Source organism: Argentina silus, assembly GCF_951799395.1.
Source record: "Argentina silus genome assembly, chromosome: 6".
In the NCBI taxonomy this organism is placed as follows: domain Eukaryota; kingdom Metazoa; phylum Chordata; class Actinopteri; order Argentiniformes; family Argentinidae; genus Argentina; species Argentina silus.
The window spans coordinates 10,898,895-10,918,353 of record NC_139660.1 but is presented as its reverse complement, the minus strand read 5'-3'; the positions used below and the strand labels follow the sequence as shown (position 1 = coordinate 10,918,353).

Genomic DNA, 19,459 nt, shown 5'->3' with positions numbered 1-19,459 from the left:
AAAAAAAAGAAAAGATAACATGACTTACTTTGAAGTCATTTTGTCTCTGTCTGGCGTTCTTCTTTGATTTCTCCACCTGACCAGATTTTTCACCAGTCTGTAAAAACAACAAAACAGTGTCTGGAATAGAACATGGTGAGGTATACACTAGTGAACATACAGTCTGCTGGCTCATAGCATCTATGTTGTGTTCTGTGTGTAGTAGGTACATACTGTACCTCACTGAAGAGGCTTCCGTTGACGTAGGAGATCCACAGCTTCCAGAAGTTGGGCAGCTGACCAATCACCACGTCTGACAGCTTCTCCACAAATTGCACCTGCTGGGGGGTCTCATAGCGCCAGGCTGGAACACACACAGACAGACAACACAGCAGACAGGTTAGAGACTAACAGACACTCATAAGCCATGTTTACACTGCTGATCTGCCATAAAAAGCCATCACAGTGCTGTTATAATTATAAAAATATTAATTTACACAAAAAAAGTAACCGTGGGAAACAAATGTATCTTTCGTGCACACACTGAAGCTGATGTTGCCAGTGGTTGAGATCGCACTTGCTCTTCAAAGGTAAAGAAACAAAACTCAAAATACAACTTCTGTGCTGCCATACCTTCTTGATGTAAAGATGGCTTTTGCACCAAAAGTACTGATAGGTGACAGAATGTGATCGGACCATCATTTAGTTGGCCTTCAAATAACAAACTAATCATCACGCTTGTTTCAATTTAAAATACTGTATAAAATTATTGCAACCAAAAGAATGGCTACCATATGGGGCATTGAACCATTGCCACTATGTAGATTTTCTGAGGAAACCGAAGCAATAGAACATCTGTTTTGGTATTGCTCCATTGTGTCTGACTAAGGTTCAGAAATGGCTGGCAAAATACAATCTTCATCTAAAAATAACCTGACAAAAAGCACTATTGGGTGACTTAGTATCTGATGGACAATCATTCATCAACATAATCATACTCTTAGCAAAAAGGTTCATTTTTAGCTTAGAATCTGTGCAGGTTTCAGGAACTAGTTTCAAGTTTCAGGAACTATGTCCCCCAAAAAAAGGAAAAAGAAAAAAAGATGGCTATAGAGTAGTAGTAGCCTGAAGTGTTGCCTAGAACTGTGTAGTGTTGTTCAGTATGGTCTTGTACAGTATGTCATGGTGTCACTCACTGCTGGGGCGGGGTGTACGCAGGCTGCCCCCCCTCTTCAGAGACGCTGTGTGGCTGATCCTGCTGAGGGCCGACAGGCGAGGCTCCCCCTCCAGATCCAGAGCTATGGCCCCCACCCCCACTGAGAGAGAGAGAGAGAGAGAGAGAGAGAGAGAGAGGGAGTGTGAACCCACAGAGACACATACTTCAGATATTAAATAAACCTTTTTCATAACTCCACATTCCTCAATAATCTCAGCAGGCTTTCACACCAAACAACCCTCCCTCGCTCCTCTCCTCCTTTCTTTATTTGTCTTTTGATCCATCTCTTTCCTGGCCAGTGGTTGAGAGAATGCCCCGTTGTTTCAGAGGGAGGAGAGAGGGCACTGGGTTTGTGCGGGGTAGAGGTGAACTGGGTTTAGTTTGTCCAAACTGGGCACAGTGACGTCCAGGGATCTGGGTCAGATTACTCACTTACTAGTGTTCTCCACTAGATGGGGATAGAGAGCTATGTAGCTGTGGTGGCCAGCAAGTGACACTCTTATCCCGCAAATGTACCATGGTCCACAATGTACCTAACTTCTGTGGGTCACTGGTAGAGCTAAAGTAGCACTGGAGGGGTGAAGGTTCACACTAACTGAAAGTGAAACCTCAAAGTGGAGATGGCATTGAAAAACTTAAATGAAAACTGAAACTCAAGGTAAAGTACACTCTCTTGTGGCATAAACACAACGCCTACGGGTCATTATTGTAAGCGCAGTGAGAAAAAAAAGAGTTCACTTTGTTTCCAAAATATATGACACACACATACACACTCAAAGAGCATGCTGGTTAGTCACAAACACATGTGTACTATGTACAGTATATTTGGCTCTGAGCGCTTTGAGAAATCCCCTCCAGCTGAAGGGCAAATGCTGAGCAGAAACTCTAAGGTGAGTCATGATTACCACCAGTAAAGAGACCATACACAGTATGTCGAGCATACTCAGTCGTACAGGATCAAACACACAAACGCGCGGACACACACACAGAGGGTATACAGCGAGACAAACCCACAAGGCCCATATGAGGCTGCGTAATCTCATTCCTGGACATGTTTTCCTCTCTCTTTATTGAGGGATGAGAGCTGCTGTTGATCCAGGTGTCGGGTGAACCCTTTCCCATGGTGTCCTGTGTGTGTGTGTGTGTGTGTGTGTGCGTGTGCTGTGGCTGTAGTATTGGCATGTCCAAGCATTCATTGGCTATGACTGTTACTACAGAGTGTGTGTGAGTGTGTGTGTGGTTTAAATGTATGAGTCAAGAAAGCTCACTGTGTGTGTGTGTGTGTGTGTGTGTGTGTGTGTGTGTGTGTGTTAAAGACACTCTCTCTCTGTCAGCGCTGCTCACTTCCTCCTCTACCCTGACACTCCTCTGCAGGTCGGAGGACTTCCTGTTCCCCACAGGGTCGCGAACCCGACCACACACGGCTGCTTTCTGTCTAAACACAATCCCCCTCTCTATCACACTCACTCTCTCTACCACACGCACGTGCACACACACACACACTTTTTCTAACTCACTAACTCTAGTTTCTCCACCTCTCTACCACACGCACATACACAAGATAGATAAGTTATTGTATAAATGGAGGACACTGGAAGAATGCAAAACATACAGATCAATGACAGTCTAAAAATCACACGCTCATGGTGTTCTTATCCAACACAGTACAGTGAGATCTGAATCACTGTATCCTGGCCTTCTCATCATTCGCTGACAAGTTATTTTCCTGCAAACACAATTGCTGGTAATTGTATTGACATTGGCGGGGAGTGTATTGTTCAGGAAATCCATACATTTGGATTGAGCGGTGAAGCCTGTTCTCTAGACTACATCAATTAATTTAATCTTGTTTAAGGTCAGTGTGTTGTTGGTAGTTTTACAGTGTTTTGCTGTGGCTATCCTGCCTGAAGCTCTGGGACCTTGTTGAAAGCTACAGTATCTATTTGAAGCCAATTACTGTCAATCTCCAGTGGGAGGGCCTGAACCTATTCTGCAAGCTATTGAACTCCGACTCACCTTGGACTAGGACTAAATACAGTTGAATTGAGTGGTGAAACCTGTCTGGTCGTTAACTGATCGTTAGGTGGGAGGGGCTGCAACCCTGCTAAGTCATCAGCAATTACAGAATCTGCATTTCTATCCTGATGGTCAAAAATCTACAGCCTCTGCGACAACCTCCTGACACGAAGACGCCTGACACAAAGACGAATGAGTCAATCTGTGGAGTCCATCAAGGAAACTAACTACTTAGTATTTTTATTCAATTAGTTTATTTTTTCACTACTCTGAGTGTATTGAGCGCTACCTACATGTATTGCCCACAAACCCTCTATCTCTATACCGGCAAATATCACAATGTGCTTTCTCCCCATTCCTGTTATTTCATCCCTCAGGAGGACACATCGATGCTAAACCTCCCCTCGCAACCATTCCAATCTAATCTACCCACCATGCTCAACTGACCACGACCTCACTGTCGCAGGAGGACTTTGGAACTGCCAGTCAGCGGTCCGGAAAGCAGAGGCTATCTCAGCTTACGCCTGCTTCATGTCCCACCACTTCCTTGCCCTCACAGAGACATGGATTACACCGGAAAACACAGCTACTCCGGCAGCCCTCTCTGATGCCTACTCCTTTTGTCATTCCCCAAGACTCTCTGGTCAAGGGGGAGGCACAGGACTCCTCATCTCACCTAAGTGGTCACATAATGTCCTTCCCCTGTCAGACCTGTCTATATCCACCTTCGAATTCCATGTTGTTTCTGTCACCTCCCCGTCAAACTTCACATTGTCGTTATCTATCGTCCACCAGGTCAGCTTGGCGATGATGAGATCGATGTCCTTCTCAGCTTCTTCCCTGAGGATGGCACACCGCTCTCACTACTGGGTGACTTCAACATCCAGTCAGAGAAGCTTCACTCGTCTGGAGTACCTGACCTTCTCTCCTCCTTCGGCCTTACCCTGTCCCACTCTCCTCCGACTTGTAAGGCGGGCAATCAGCTCGACCTTGTCTTCACCAGATCCTCCCATACCTTCAACCTTACTGTCACCCCTCTTCCAGTTTCTGATCACCATTTTGTATCCTACTCCCTTCCCCTCAAATGCACCCCCTCCCAGTCAGTTTCTACCCACACTGTATCCTCTCATCGCAACCTGCGTACCCTCTTCCTCACTGCTCTTTCTTCCTCTGTCTTATCCTCCCTACCCTCTGTTGAATCCTTCTCCCTTCTATCCACGGATGCAGCCTCCTCCACCCTCCTAGTCCACTCTTTCCTCATCCTTCAACTCTCTCTGTCCACTGACCTCAAGGCCAGCACAATCCTCTCCACGCGCTCCTTGTCTGAAACCCTGGAAGCTTGTAGAATAGGGCTCCGGGCAGCTGAGAGGAAATGGAGATAAAACGGCCTCCCTGATGACCTAAAACCTTATCTCTCTCCTCCTCAACTATACCTCATCTGCATCAGCTGCTAAAGCTTCTTACTACCATTCCAAAATTAAATTCTCTGCCTCTGACCCAAGGAAACTGTTCTCCACATTTTCCTCACTCCTCAACCCACCCCCCCCCCCTCCTCCCTGTCTGTGGATGACTTTGTCACCTACTTTCAAAGGAAGGATGATCTCTACCTCTCGCCAACACTGCTACCACTCCTCCCAAACCCACTGCACTACACTCAGTCTCTGGTTTATCAGCTCTTTCCCCCCTCTCCCCTGATGATATTCTAAAACTGGTCACATCCAAGCGGGCAACCACATGCCCCCTCAATCCTATCCCCTTCCCCCTTTCTCCAATCCATCTCCAAAGACCTCCTTCTGTTCCTTGCCACCATAATCAATTTGTCTCTATCCACAGGATCTGTCCCAGCTGCCTTTAAGACAGCCAGAGTCAAGCCTCTTCTCAAGAAACCAACTCTTGACCCATCTGCTGTGCATAACTACATACCGGTATCCCTTCTCTCCTTCTTATCTAAAACCCTTGAACTTGCTGTCTCTAACCAACTGTTTCACTATCTCCTTAAGAACAACCTCCTTGACCCTCACCAATCCCGCTTTAAGGCTGGGCACTCTACTGAGACTGCTCTCCTTGCTGTCATGGAGGCCCTCCACTCTGCTCGAGCTTCCTCCCTCTCCTCTGTTCTCATTCTTCTGGACCTGTCTGCTGCATTCGACACAGTAAACCACCCGATCGTTCTCTCCAGCCTCTCAGAACTGGGCATCTCTGGCTCTGCACTCTCCTGGTTTGCATCCTACCTGGCCGATCGCTCTTACCAGGTGACGTAGAGAGGATCGCTGTCCTCTCCACGAGCCCTCACCACTGGGGTCCCCCAGGGCTCTGTCCTAGGGCCCTTGCTGTTCTCCCTCTATACCGAATCTCTTGACTCAGTAATTTCCTCACATGGTTCTCCTACCACTGCTACACAGACAACACTCAACTCTTTCCCCCCCTCTGACTCACAAGTGGCAACACGTGTCTCTGCGTGTCTTGCAGACATTTCTGCTTGGATGTCAGCCCACCACCTCAAGCTCAACCTTAACAAGACTGAGCTGCTCTTCCTCCAGGGGAAAGCCTGCCCTCTCCAAGACTTCTCCATCACAGTACAGAACTCTACTCCTCCCAGACAGCCAAGAGCCTTGGGGTGATCCTTGACAACCACTTATTCTGTGCGGCAAACGTCACAGCGACAGCACGCTCCTGTAGATTCTTCCTCTACAACATGAGAAGGATACGTCCATTCCTCACCAGAGAAGCAGCACAACTCTTGGTTTAGACACTTGTGATCTCTCGCCTTGACTACTGCAATGCACTCTTGGCCGGGCTCCCCGCCTCCGCCATCAGACCTCTGCAGCTCATCCAGAATGCTGCCGCCCGTGTGGTGTTCAATCTCCCCAAATTCTGCCATGTCACCCCCCTCCTTCGCACCCTTCACTGGCTCCCGATAGCAGGTTGCATCAGATTCAAGACCCTGGTGCTCGCCTACCGGGCGGCAAAGGGAACAGTCCCTCCCGACTTGCAAGCAATGGTCAGCCCCAAAACCCCTGCCCGATCACTCCGCTCCTGCACCTCGGCTGGCCGCCTGGCTCTGCTGCCTCTACGTGGATGCAGCAGTCGTGCTACTCGGTCACGGCTTTTCACTGTTCTGGCACCCCGCTGGTGGAACGAGTTTCCCAATGCTGTCAGGACTGCAGAGTCACTACCTATCTTCCGCCGTAGATTGAAGACCCATCTCTTCAGGCTACATCTTAACTGTCCCTCTTAAAGATCTTTTCAACCCCACTACCCCCCTGTACAGTTTCTCTACTGTACTCTACTTCTAGTATTGTGACTGCCAATGGCCCCTGGTCCTTGCATAGATTACTTTTTCTTATGATGACTGATGGATAGATGATTCACTTACTTAGACAAATGTATTTGTCACTTTGGATAAAGGCGTCTGCTAAATGTCAAAAATGTAATAATGTAAATGTTAGAAATAAAAGCAGGAGTTTATAATTGAATTGGGCAGAGTGTGATTGAGATAACAGAGCATTTAGACATAGGGAAGCAACTAACGCTGCTACACTACCACAAGACATCAAAACGTGATTAATTGGTTTCAAACAAAGACAAATACACCAAATTCACATTTAAGGCAATTTTCAGGCGTAATTACAGAATCATAAAACGCTAAACTGCCCTTGGACCCTCACGTTCTGGACGGAAACACAGCATAGGGTTGAAAAGACATGAAAGGGAAAATTACATCAGTTACTACAGACATAACCAATCAATCACAGAGCAATTAGCCCTGCCACACGTGACTCTGACAATGGGCCTCATGGTAAACTTGGCTTGCTATAACACAGGGTTATAAATGGGAGTATGTTAAGAACGAAGTGTGAGAGCTAGGGTTTGTATTGGTTGAATACTGTGTGTGTGTGTGTGTGTGTGCGTGCGTGCGTGGGTGCGTGCGTGTGTGTATTGAGATTGTTGTGGTGAAGAGCCAGAGAGGGGCTGGTGGATGTGGTATTGGGGGCCGGGGACTTGACGATTGGGGCGGGGAGGGGGGGTGGTGGGGTGGCAGTTGTGACAAACCAGTGAGGGCATGGGTGAGGAGCATTGGTCAAGGTGTTCATGGTGGATGTGGTCTTTGAGGGGGGGATTGTGGGCTGTTTTGGTTAAGGGATGTTTTTGGGAAGCACTGGTTTCAGGGTTTGGGGGGGGGATGGAAAGACGGATGTGGTAAATGGCTGCCAGGTGTGAGAGGACGTGCACTGTACAGTAAGACAAGAGAGGGGACAGGAGACAGCTGCTGCAGAGAGAGAGGGAGAGAGGGAGAGAGAGTGTGTATGCATGTGTGTAAGACTCATTATTTTGTTAAAATAAATGTCATCCATGTTGAATCACTTCACACATTAAAAACACCACCAAAGTTGAAATAAGCTCTTAGACAACATACAGCTTTGACAAAGTTTCTATGTCTGTAATGATGAGTAAGTACATCCCAGGCATGATCATAAAGATAATGCAGCCCAACTAGAGCTCAAACCCCCCATGCTCACCAGCCTGAGCCCTGGAACCCACTGTTACCCTTAGCATTAGCCTTGTTTATGTTCTAACTCCACTGCATAGGGCAGCCACCCACTCACAATTTTCTGTGTGTATGTGTGTGTGTGTGTGTGTGTGTGTGTGTGTGTGTGTGTCTTTATGTGTAAGCATGCGTTCTCTGTTCTTCCTGAGTGGACGGTTTCACATCCACATTTTCCTGCTAGCTGATTTAACAGAGAAACAGCTTAATTGGGGTTAATTGTTCCAATCCATCTGTGTGTGTGTGTGTGTGTGTGTGTGTGTGTGTGTGTGTGTGTATACTGTAACTTGTCGGGCCCTGAAACCCAAATCCAATGCCAAGGCTCCCCTCTCCCCTTTCATCTAATTCATATGCTCTTAAAAAAATAAACACACAGGCCTCTGACAGAATGAGGGGGCAGAAAGGGAGAGAAACGGAGAGGGGGAGAAGGGAGAGAGAGCGGGAGAAGGAGAGTGAGAGAGAGAATACAGAAGGAGTGTGTCGCTATGTGGGAAGGGGACAACTAGAGTTCTCTTCAACCTCTTAAGTCAACAACTGAAATACACAATAAATTCACCAGCCTGACTGGAACTGCAAAAAAAAAATATATATATCTTTTAATTTTAGCTGTGTGTGACTCACCTCTCTGGTCGTTGATGAATTCCTCTTTGCAGTTCTGCATGAGCTGGAGGATCCACTTGTGCTGGGCCCAGATGCACTGCCAAGCTGGGTCCCCTGAGGCGTGCAGGTCAGACAGGTACCTGAAAAACACACACACACACACTTGAATACAACACCTTGCAGTACAAACTCAGATCCACTAACCCCCCCCGCCATCACCCTCATCCCTGCCAGTCTTATCCCTCCCTGTGCCCAGTCCTCTCCCCCAGCACAATCCATTCCCTCCAGATCACTCAGTGCCCTGTGGGATGAGACTGAGTCACTAACAGGGCTGTGGGCTGGCTCCATCACATACACGCTCTCACGTGCACACTCTCATTGTTCTTCATTACAGGGCATCCCTCTGAACCCCCCAGCCAGCCACTCCATGCCCCTGAACCCCCTGCCCACCACAGTCCCCCAAATGTGTGCAAGGTAAACAGGAGTTGAGAGGGCGTTTAGAGCCAGTCAGCCCTAATGTAGAAGGATGAAAGATGGCTTCTGTGGTTGGGAGCTGCTCTCTCTGTTTCTGACGGGTCAGTCTGAGCAATAATAAACCCACTTAGACCACAAATATGGAGGATGGAAAGAGGAGGAGGGGGGTGGGGGGGAGGGGGGGGGGAGGAGGGAGAGAGAGGCAGAGATGGACAGAACATAAGAACATAAGAGAGAGAGTGAAGTGAGAGAGAAAACAGAAAGAGAGCAAGAAAGGGAAAAGTCCAGTTTAAACAACCAGAGACTGTGACACATTTACATTTTTTTTATGGCATTTCTTATGACACACACAGGGGTAAACAGATACTGTAGAGAGAGAGAATGGGGAACACATGTAACACACTAAAACCATTCACAGTCTAACACATGTAACACACTAAAACCATTCACAGTCTAACACATGTAACACACTAAAACCATTCACAGTCTACTCCGAGTGTTCTATCCATACAGACAATGTGTATAGAGCCAAGTGAGACCTTATGTATCTCTTCTGGTCGTGCAGTGTGGATGGTGTCTCCAACAGTTTGTCCAGAAGGAGACTCCTGAGTGCCCCGATCCTGGTCTCCACCTCCGCATACACTACAGACAGGACACAATCACTCAGAGTCATTTATACTGTTACATGGTACTGTACTGCAGAACAGATGAAGTACTAGAGTTTTACATTTCAGCCTGAACCCGCCGGGCCGGGCCTGATTTTCTGACAATTGATTCAGGCCAGGCCAGGCTCGGATTTGCTGCAATAGAGCTGTGTTTAATTTTTTTGGGGTGTCTGTGTGATAATTAGTCATAGATGCACAGCAGCAGCACCTATTCAATTAAATATTTTGTTGTTATTTTCGTTTCGGCTATGATATTATCTTTGGTTTTGAACGCTTTCTGTCAATCCTAATTACTGAATTGGTGTTAAAGGCTGCGAAAAACTAAATAAATAAACATGACAAATTCACCAATGTGCTGCTGCTCTGTCATGCTGTCTTCACCTGCACCTGACCAAGAGTATCTGATCGATTGAAAGCATAACAAATGTTGCTGCGTGAAGCCTTCTCTTATGGAGCTATTAGCATCAACGCTTACAAACACACAAAACAGGCTAAAACATCAAGATCTGGTTAATTTCTATATATATATAGAAAGGCAGGTGCAGTTAACCCTCTAGCCCCCATAACATTCTACATTTCACTAGAGCGCCCATGGACGGCCTTGATTTTATAACCCTATTAAGTGGGTGATGCCTTCAATCTGTAAACATTTATATGAATAAATAGTATGAAATAAGAAGTGTCATTGAATTAATATATATATATATATATATATATATATATATATATATATATATATATATATATATATATATATATATATAAGTGACTTTGAACGTGGCATGGTTGTTGGTGCCAGACGGGCTGGTCTGAGTATTTCAAAAACTGCTGATTTACTGGGACTTTCACGGACAACCATCTCTAGGGTTTACAGAGAATGGTCAGAAAAAAGAGAAAATATCCAGTGAGCGGCAGTTCTCTGGGCGGAAATGCCTTGTTGATGCCAGAGGTCAGAGGAGAATGGCAAGACTGGTTTGAGATGATAGAAAGGCAACAGTAACTCAAATAACCATCTCTGAATGCACAACACGTCGGACCTTGAAGCAAATGGGCTACAAAAGGGGGCCCAACCCAGTAGTAGCAAGGTTAATTAATATAAATCATTCTGCCATGGTCATGTTAAAGAGGAGATTGTGGTCTATAAAACTAAATAAACTTGTAATGGTCCATTTTCCTTTGTTTTATAGCTATACCATTTGTTTAGAATATGTGAGAAAATTAACATTTAACTGGGAATTCTCAGTAATCTACAGTAGCATTCTAGAATTCTATTGGGGGCTAGAGGGTTAATACAGTTGAAAATGTCTTCGATGTCAGGCTCGGCTGGGCTCAAGGCATCTCAACAGGCCCAGGTCGGACCAGGCTTTCAGGTTCTGGCCTATTTAAAACGCTATGATGTTCTACACTTGAGGAGAACTTAATTATTACTTCAGATAAGTACTTTAATTACTTTGGGTAAGTAGACAATATTCGTTGTACTACCATAGTGATATTACTTCATAGGCTTAAAAAAAACATTCTGGTAATGGTGACATTGGCATACTGTACCTTTTTTAAAGACGGGGACCTCAGTGTTCCCAAACAGAGATTTTGCTTTCTCATAGTCATTGATCACCACATCATAATCTCCCTGAGAGAGAACACATAGCATTAACATCTCACTGCAATATCATCATAGGATAGACTGTAAAGTTGACATGGACATGTTATAACTAGTATTAGTAATGCTACATGTATGATACTCTCTAGGCATTCAAGTCCCTCTAGCACCACCCTCTGGATGTTATAGTCAGTGTGCTTACTGTGCACAAGCGCGTGTGTGTGTGTGTGTGTGTGTTATTTTGTGTGTGTATAGCACCTTCTGGATATTGCGTTCAATGTTGAGTGGAAGGTTAAAGAGAAACTTGAAGCGCTGCAGGACATTGAGGGCATTGCGTGTGGAGTCAGCTTTGTCCTTCCGCCCCAAAACCTCCTGGAACAGAGTGTCCGCAGTATCACTCGCTCCTGAGAGATAGAGGGGGGTGGGGGCGGGGGGCATAGAGATAGTGACGGGAATAAGGGAAAGAACATAGAAAAAGAGGACATTAGAAAGGGAGATGCTGTATTATAAAAACATACCTAATCGTAACAATTATAATTTTCAATTGATATGGACATAATCTGGTGTTCCTCTCTGCTTGTGGTCAGTGTGCTACCTGAGCTAGGCAGAGGGGTAAAAAGAAAGTCGCTAAAGAGAGCATGACAGCTATCTCTTACTCTCCTGCTCGCTGGGAGGTTCGCACGCTAAGCTCTGGCTTCGTGGGTGGCCTCGGACGTGTCAGAGAAAAAACTTCGACCAAGTCAAATTCTTTTAATCAGAAAAAAGCGCGGAAGGAAAAACATTGAGAGAACGAACACTGAAATATTTCACATTTTTCGTTCCCCACTCGGCACTCTGACTGACGAGTTGTCATGTGTTTGCGATTCTGGGGCTGTTTGTGATTGGCTGACGGGCTGAGGGTTTGACAGACGGGTAGGGGTTTTGGGGGCGGAGGTTTGGGGGTTGTGCGGTCGATGGGGCGCTCTGTCGGCAATGGGCCCACATGTCTGGGGCTGTGGGGATGAAAGCTGTGTCTGCCTGGGCCGTTTATTTACACTAGACCCCGGGGAAAGGACCTACTTATTGACCCTCCATTAGAGGAGTCACATTATCATGTATGAGATGAGAGAGTGGGACAGAGGATCCGGCTTCGTGGGCCAGGGAAGAGCCACGAAGGAGACTGAACACACACAGCGTAGTGACTGTGTGTGTGATTATTGGAAAAGGAAGAAGGTGGGTGGCGAGGAGGTGAAGCCTGACTCTTATCCCCATAATCATATTGTCTGTTTGGATGCTGGTGCTTCTAGAAGAAACTTCCTAATCATTAGAAGTGAGGGGAGAGGATAACCAATGTCACCTGTGGTGGCTATGCTAACACTTCATGACGTGTGATTTGTCTTGACTTATTTCGTTGTAGGCCGTGTACTGTATTTTGTAACAAAGAGAAAAGGACATAGAAGATGGACGCTTACGGTTGAGGACGTTCTCTAAGCGCTGTGTCATCGATCCCTCCACTCTCTCTGTTCCATCGGACTCCAGTCTCTGGTGAATCGCTGCAACAGAACAATAAAGTTGTACTAAATACTGCAGACAAAGACAGAGAGAGTTATTTAAAGGCTTTCCATGTTCTAAAATAACACTCAAAGTGCTTCTGCTTCTCAATCTGACATGCGTAATTCTGAGATTCCGGAACATTTTCAATTTCAGGAACCGAAGGTAAAACAATAAACAGCCTCTCCCAGTGGTACTGTAGATGGAAGATAACCTCCCTGGCTCTCAATCTACAGACGCTTCTGTCTGACCCCGCCTCCTCCTAACTGTTCCCACACAACCGCTGACCTGACGCCGTCACCACGGTACAGTAAGTGTAACACATCGTCGATCCACCAGAACCAGCACTCCTCTCAAAAAACACCTAAGATGTGGTCATAGACATTTTGCCCTCGAAGACCCAGAGTCTCCAGAGGAAATGCAAATCCAAATGTTTTATCTGTTTGAGGAATAATATTTGGGAGAGGAGAACTTGAGGACTGAATGCCAGTATTTCTGCTGCTGAGAGGGATGTTTCTGTATCAGTTTTCCTCTACGACACGAATAACAAATATGTTCTGTGCAGTCCAACAGCCAATGTGAAGTTCAATGAGAAGAGAGAGAGAAACAGGGAGAGAGACACATAACACAGTAAGAGCGAGACAGAGAAAGAGAGAGACAGAACGAGAACTTGAGAGAGAGAGAGAGAGAGCACACAATGGCCCACATGCCCACATGAACAAATAAATCATGTGCTGTAGTGGGGCAGCTGGGTGCTAAGAGGGGCAGTGTGAGTTTATTGACAGAACAGAGGGGGAGGCACGTTCATTCATTCTGCCAGGGAGCTTGAACTAAGCACCAGAGACAGATCAGACGTAGAGGGGATGAGAGACACTAACAAAGGTAAGAAAAAAGGCATTCTCTCAAGTCCCCATCCTTTTTTTTTTTCCACACACTGATCCCTCGCACTCTTCTCCTCTTCAGTTCCACTGAAAACAATGACTGTCAGCTAAACTGAGTGAAAGGAGAGAGGGAAGGAAAAAGAGAAGGGGGAGAGTTCTGTAAATAAATCTGGGGCTGTTCTCTGACAGACGGGAGCCTGAAGGCAGAAACTGAGGTATTCCTGAAACTCACGAATCAAACATGCCATTGGCTAATCGGCACGGACAACACTGGCCTGACACTATGGCTCTCAATCCACACAAATGAGGAGAACGGTCAGAAAATAGCCCATAGGCTTAGATTGGACACTTAAAACAAAGGCAGAAACAGAGACCAAAGATTTTAGATGTAAATAGAGTGGTTCTCTGATTTTGGACATGAAAGGAAAGGACACACAGACACAGAGACACACACACAGAGACGCACACACAGAGACGCACACGCACACGGTCTGGTTCTCATCTCCGTAGACTCCCCCTTGTGCTCATGCCAGCTGTGTGTCCTCTCTGTCTGTCACACACTCTCGCTGCTACGACCATGACGTCACGTCTAACCTAAACACCCCGTCAGGATCCGGATAACACATGCAGCCAGGACCTGAGGAAGAGCCACCGCTTCCTGGAACCATTGAAAAAATGAATAAGAATAAAAATACAGTGTCCCTGGATTCTAAAGCTGGAGATGTTTTGACTTCTGCAGAGCCTCTAGGCTTGGGGAATATGCCCTGGGAATCTGGCATTTTTTGGAACACGGTAGCGGTGCCGTTTCCTGTATCGCAGAGTGACTTCCTTTTCACACAACAATGAAAAACCCTCAAATTTCAACATTTTAGCGGCAACAAACCCCGCCTCTCTGACAGTCTGTCAGTCAGTAAGTCAATCCACCAATTCTCAAAAGACCCCTCCAAGCATGTTCCAATTTGTCACTGGACCCCCTTATCAAAACAGCCCTCACTACAAACCCCAAAACCCCTTTCACCAGTCTGCTCTAGGTCAAACAGAGAACAAATTAGAGAACAAATTGTTTTCGGTTTCACGACCTACTGGGTTACCCACTGGGTTGGTTGATCCCAGACTAGATGACCTCACATCCAGGGGAGTCTGACACTGTGACCTTATGTGACCTGAGTGCAGACCTGCCCTCCCCCCTCTGTCACTCTTCAGATACAAGCCTCAGGTCAACAGTGTGGGTGATGGTTAGGAGAAGAGAACACCAGGTGGTCCTACCCATGGATGAAGTGCTCATCACTGGAAGCCTTGAGGTGAGCATGCATAATTAGCTCCAAACAGTGTTTTTGCATTGGGAATGGGGTTAGTTAGCTGCTACGCTAGCCATGAACTGTGTGTTCAAGCACAGCAGGGAAACACAAATGGACATTATGACAGACACCTGAGCTCACTGTACACACAAAGCCCTGTGTCTCTGTTGGAGGAGCTGCAGGAGGGATGGAGAGAGTGACAGAAGTAGAAGTGGATGAAGAGGGAGAGGCAGACAGGGAGGGTAAAAAAGAGGAATCCCATAGATCCTCAAGACATACCACTTGTTTAATACATTTGAACCATTTACATTGAACAACTCATTTCATTTTCCAGATGTGGCATTTCCAAGGCATTCCTTCCTCATTTCCACACTGCAATACGCAGCTCTCTCTTATTAATAACATGGCTGACTTTTTACGAGAGCCATCCATAAAATTCTCACATGCAGGCAGAATAGAAAATAAACTGAGCAGGAGACTAAAAATAAAGGCATTAAATGGTGATTGAGTGAACTGGAAGCACCACAGGCTAAACAGCAATTAGCAACGCCACTCCCAATGCAGCACATCCTGACCACTGAGAACACACGCACGCACGCACGACACGCACACACACACACACACACACACATTTTGCATTAATTTCCCTCATTCATACAGCAACACCTCAGGTGGAGATCATTTGGAATGACTCAAACTGAAATGCAATACGTACCAAAAACGTTGAGAGAGACAAAGAAAGGATTCACAGTTTCAGAGACAGCTGTGTTAATGGAGCCTGGCCGTGAGCGACTCTTGGCGCTGTCTGGAGCCGTCTGGCTAGCTACAAGAAAGCGGGCTGGCACCTTGCTAGTGTCTAACCACATACTAACCTCAACCATAACTCAACTTCAGGTATCCATCCTGGGCTAGGGCAACCGCTCAATACCTTCTCTTTAGCCAAGCATACTGACAGTCACGGTGTCACTCTAAGAAAAATAAAGGTTCCAGCACCTCTGGGTGGGGTCAGAATATACTCGCAAGCCTGTACAATGAAGTACATCCTACGTCACGGGTCAATTGACTTAATCGATGGTCCAGTGCTTCCTGGGTCGCAGGTCATTTGAGTCCGTCTATGATGCATTACTTCCTGGGTCACTGGGGACTCTGCACTTCCCATTCACAGGCAGTGGGCAGGCATGCATTGGGCACGCTCAGTCTGAACGTGAGAAAGGGTCTGCATTGTTCCCCTCAGTCATATTAAGGTTGTTATCAGCCCTATCAGTCCTATTACTCTGGCCTGCATTGTGTTGGGCTGCTCCGTTTATTTAGATTCAGTCGCTAACAATGAAAGCATTGCCTCTAACTCCCCACTCGGGCACAAACATGCGGAAAGCAATAATAATAATGACAGAAGCAGAAAAAAAAGCATATAAATAGTAAAGGGAAGTAACTGAGTGGCTATGAGGGGAGTAGAGTAAACAGACAAAAATGTGAATGATGAAGTGAACAATTGATTTGAGCTACAATATCTACCTGGCAGAGGGACAGCAGTCCCAACCTACCTCAGAGTGTTATCAGTGTGGAGAACTGACTGGGACAGGGAGTGTGTGTGTGTGTGTGTGTGTGTGTGTGTGTGTGTGTGTGTGTGTGGGTTTAAGTGCGTATGACTGTTACGGTAAGTCAATCCGTCCATGTTTGTGAGTGTATATCTGAGTGTGAGTTTGTGAGTGAGTGTGCATCTGAGTGTGTACGTTACGTTTGTGTGCATTTGTGTGAATGCTTATGCACACACCAAGGCTCCATAAGGACACAGCGCAGCAGTACAGATGGCCCCTGCTGCTGTGATTGACAGGTGAGTGCTGATCTGATTTTAATGAAGGTGAATTAGGCATGTTGTGGTTGGCTGACGTGACTGTGGCGAAGTGGAGTGTGCTCAAACGAATCTCTTTAATCAACCGCTGCTGAACCGCACGGCCGTGTGGGAAACACACACAGCACGACAGGAGAACCAGGAGCTGGAGAGATGTGACCACAGGCGTGCGCGTGGTCACACACACACACACACACACACACACACACACAAACACAACAGCAAACTGCCAGGTAACACACACACACACACATGCACACAGGCCAGTTTCCACACATCCATCAGGGCTCTGGGCTAAATGACGTGTCTGGAGCAGGGTGCTGACTCAAACCCATTACATGCCCACCAAAACACTGCTATTCCATCCCACTAACAAAACACAAACCCCTGAGCACCCAGAGAGTGACACCCTCCCATTACCTGCCAAGGCATCCTGCGCCTCGAAGAAGGTGCTGAGACCTCCCTTCACATAGGCTAGACTGCCCTCGTTCTTCTTGGTGGCCTGCTTCTTCAAATGACTTGATGCTGTCCGCAAATGATCAAAACTGAAACAGAGAGGGTGAGGGTGAAGGGGAAAGAGAGAGAGGGAAAGTGTAGAAGAATAAAAATCTTAGTTTTACTGGTCTGTAAAATGTAAGCCAGACCATTTCAGTTCAGGACACTGACAGTCTAGTGTTCCTCTAGTGTTCCTAAACATCTTGATATCCTTTCACCTGGGTTTGCACTACCCTGTGTGTGTGTGTGTGTGTGTGTGTGTGTGTGTGTGTGTGTGTGTGTGTGTGTGTGTGTGTGTGTGTGTTTCTATCCTCTATGAGCCAATTTGGGGTTTCCTCAGAAGGAAGAAACACTCACTAGCTCAACCCAAAACACTGGACCCTGCAGTCAGGCTGGATCCTGAGGACTGGGTTACATAGAGGGTAACCAGGAGGGAGAGGAAACCAGGAGAGTCCAAAATAACCCTCCACTGTCCTAACCTGACAGAGACCAGGGGGAACAGTTCAGCAGGGCAAGTGAGTTCTCTTTGTGTGTCAGGAGCTGACCTGGTGACTGAGTGGTTCTCTATGAGGTACCAGGTGGCAGAGAAGTTCTCACTGGTGAAATCTCCACTCATCCCTGGGAACATGCCCTCCAGATCCTTCTGTGGGACTTGACCCCTAAAAGAGAAAACACAGAAACACAAGAGTTAAAAAAAGACGAAAGAACACACTAGAGCCTACACTTATCGTTTTACTCGCACAGGAAAGAAGCATAACAATAACACTGTCTATTTGAAAAATAAGAATAAAATGGGATGAAAGGTGAGTGGTGTGGTGGTATGAAATCGTCCAGCAGGGGTCAGTGTGTGGCCAAGCCATACCAAGTGAGGGAGGCCCCAGCGTGGGAAGAGCAGTGTGTGACGCCTGGCTGCCCCTGGAGGACCCAGTACTCATTAGAGTGGTTTGATCTGTGCTAATGACCCGTGGGCTACACAAACCAACCCCCCTCACCACCCACCCTGCACACTAACACACAAGACCCTGAGGGGGTAATTACACACACACACACACACACACTCACACACTCACATACGCACACACGCACACACACGCGCACACACGCACACACACACACACACACACACACACACACACACACACACACACACACACACACACACACACACACACACACACACACAAACAAACAAACACCACATTGGTAAAGGTTGGTTGCCATGGGAAAGAGGTGACAGAGAACAAGCGAAAGATAGAGAGGGTAAAAGTGCAAGTTGCCCCCCCCTCCCACAAAGGAGTTAAAAACAGAATGAGAGCACGAGAAAAAGAGAGACAGAGTAAGAATGTTCTGGAACCTCTAATGTAATTCACTCATCTCCATACCTGGCACCCTATCAAAGGCTGCAATCGCACACTCAGAGTCTGCTCTACAGACAGGAAGCATGTACAGGCTATAACTAAATCAGTTTTTGCTGTTCATGCATCACAAGTTCAGTAGGCCAAGTCAAAACAACCAGTGCACTCCTATATTATCATTCAAGCATCACAGCACCGACATGCTTGCACTCTGTAGCATGTGTGGACTCAAATGAAAGAAACAGGTTGACGTGACATCACCGGGAAGTGTTCCACAGACGAGCGGAGTTCTTCTCCGATCCCTGTGCCGAATAACCAGCCAGTGACATCACCAGACGAACCAGCCCAAGACCGCCTAATTAAAATCGCGATGCGTCGTCAAAACATATCGAATTACTAAACAAATTGTCCGGTCCACTAATCCAGGTCAGCTCTCCCTCCCCAATTTACATAGTCTGCAAACTACACAGACTACATCCATAGGTGTAATGTGATGTGTGTATAGATCATGTGAGACAATGTAAATGAATGCAATGTTGTCTAAAATAGTAGCTATGAGTATAGGCCCAGGGCATAGAGGGCCGCAGTCCTTTCAGGGGGGTCTAGTCTCTGGCCACAAACGGTCACTTGCCCTTTGGCCCCTCTAAACCAAACAAACATCTGAGGGCCTTAAGCACAGACATGCCAGAACCAAACTACACAAGCTATACATTACTGCCTGGCGCGTGGGAGGCAGCGACGTACATGTGGCCAGCTATGGGTATGTGTGTGGTTGCAGTGTACTCTTTCTTTTCAAATCTATTTGACTCTGTTCTTTCTCTCTCTCTCTCCTTCAAACACAATCACGTTGTTTCCACTCCCTTTGTGCAGCGGTTAAAGCCAGTTGAGCCGTCGCTGTGTTGGCATAACAGTTCAAACACCTCCACATGGGGAGAGTTTGTTTCTGTTTACA

The 19,459-nt window shown here is 46.6% G+C and overlaps 1 protein-coding gene across 4 annotated transcripts in view; it reads right to left on the bottom strand.

Annotated features, from left to right (window-relative positions):
• exoc2 (exocyst complex component 2) overlaps nucleotides 1-19,459 on the bottom strand; it is a 45,279-nt gene that overhangs the window by 8,262 nt on the left and 17,558 nt on the right. For all 4 annotated transcript variants that reach the window (XR_014554271.1, XM_083672066.1, XM_083672065.1 and 1 more), the window contains exons 5-14: nucleotides 17,698-17,811; nucleotides 17,078-17,202; nucleotides 12,548-12,628; nucleotides 11,355-11,500; nucleotides 11,045-11,126; nucleotides 9,371-9,473; nucleotides 8,379-8,497; nucleotides 1,176-1,295; nucleotides 219-343; nucleotides 29-97 (exon numbers count right to left, since the gene is read on the bottom strand). Coding sequence is in view for 3 of the 4 variants with exons in the window: in XM_083672066.1 (XP_083528192.1) it covers nucleotides 29-97; nucleotides 219-343; nucleotides 1,176-1,295; nucleotides 8,379-8,497; nucleotides 9,371-9,473; nucleotides 11,045-11,126; nucleotides 11,355-11,500; nucleotides 12,548-12,628; nucleotides 17,078-17,202; nucleotides 17,698-17,811 (1,084 nt within the window). In the remaining variant the exon portion in view is untranslated. The remainder of the gene's footprint in view (nucleotides 1-28; nucleotides 98-218; nucleotides 344-1,175; nucleotides 1,296-8,378; nucleotides 8,498-9,370; nucleotides 9,474-11,044; nucleotides 11,127-11,354; nucleotides 11,501-12,547; nucleotides 12,629-17,077; nucleotides 17,203-17,697; nucleotides 17,812-19,459) is intronic.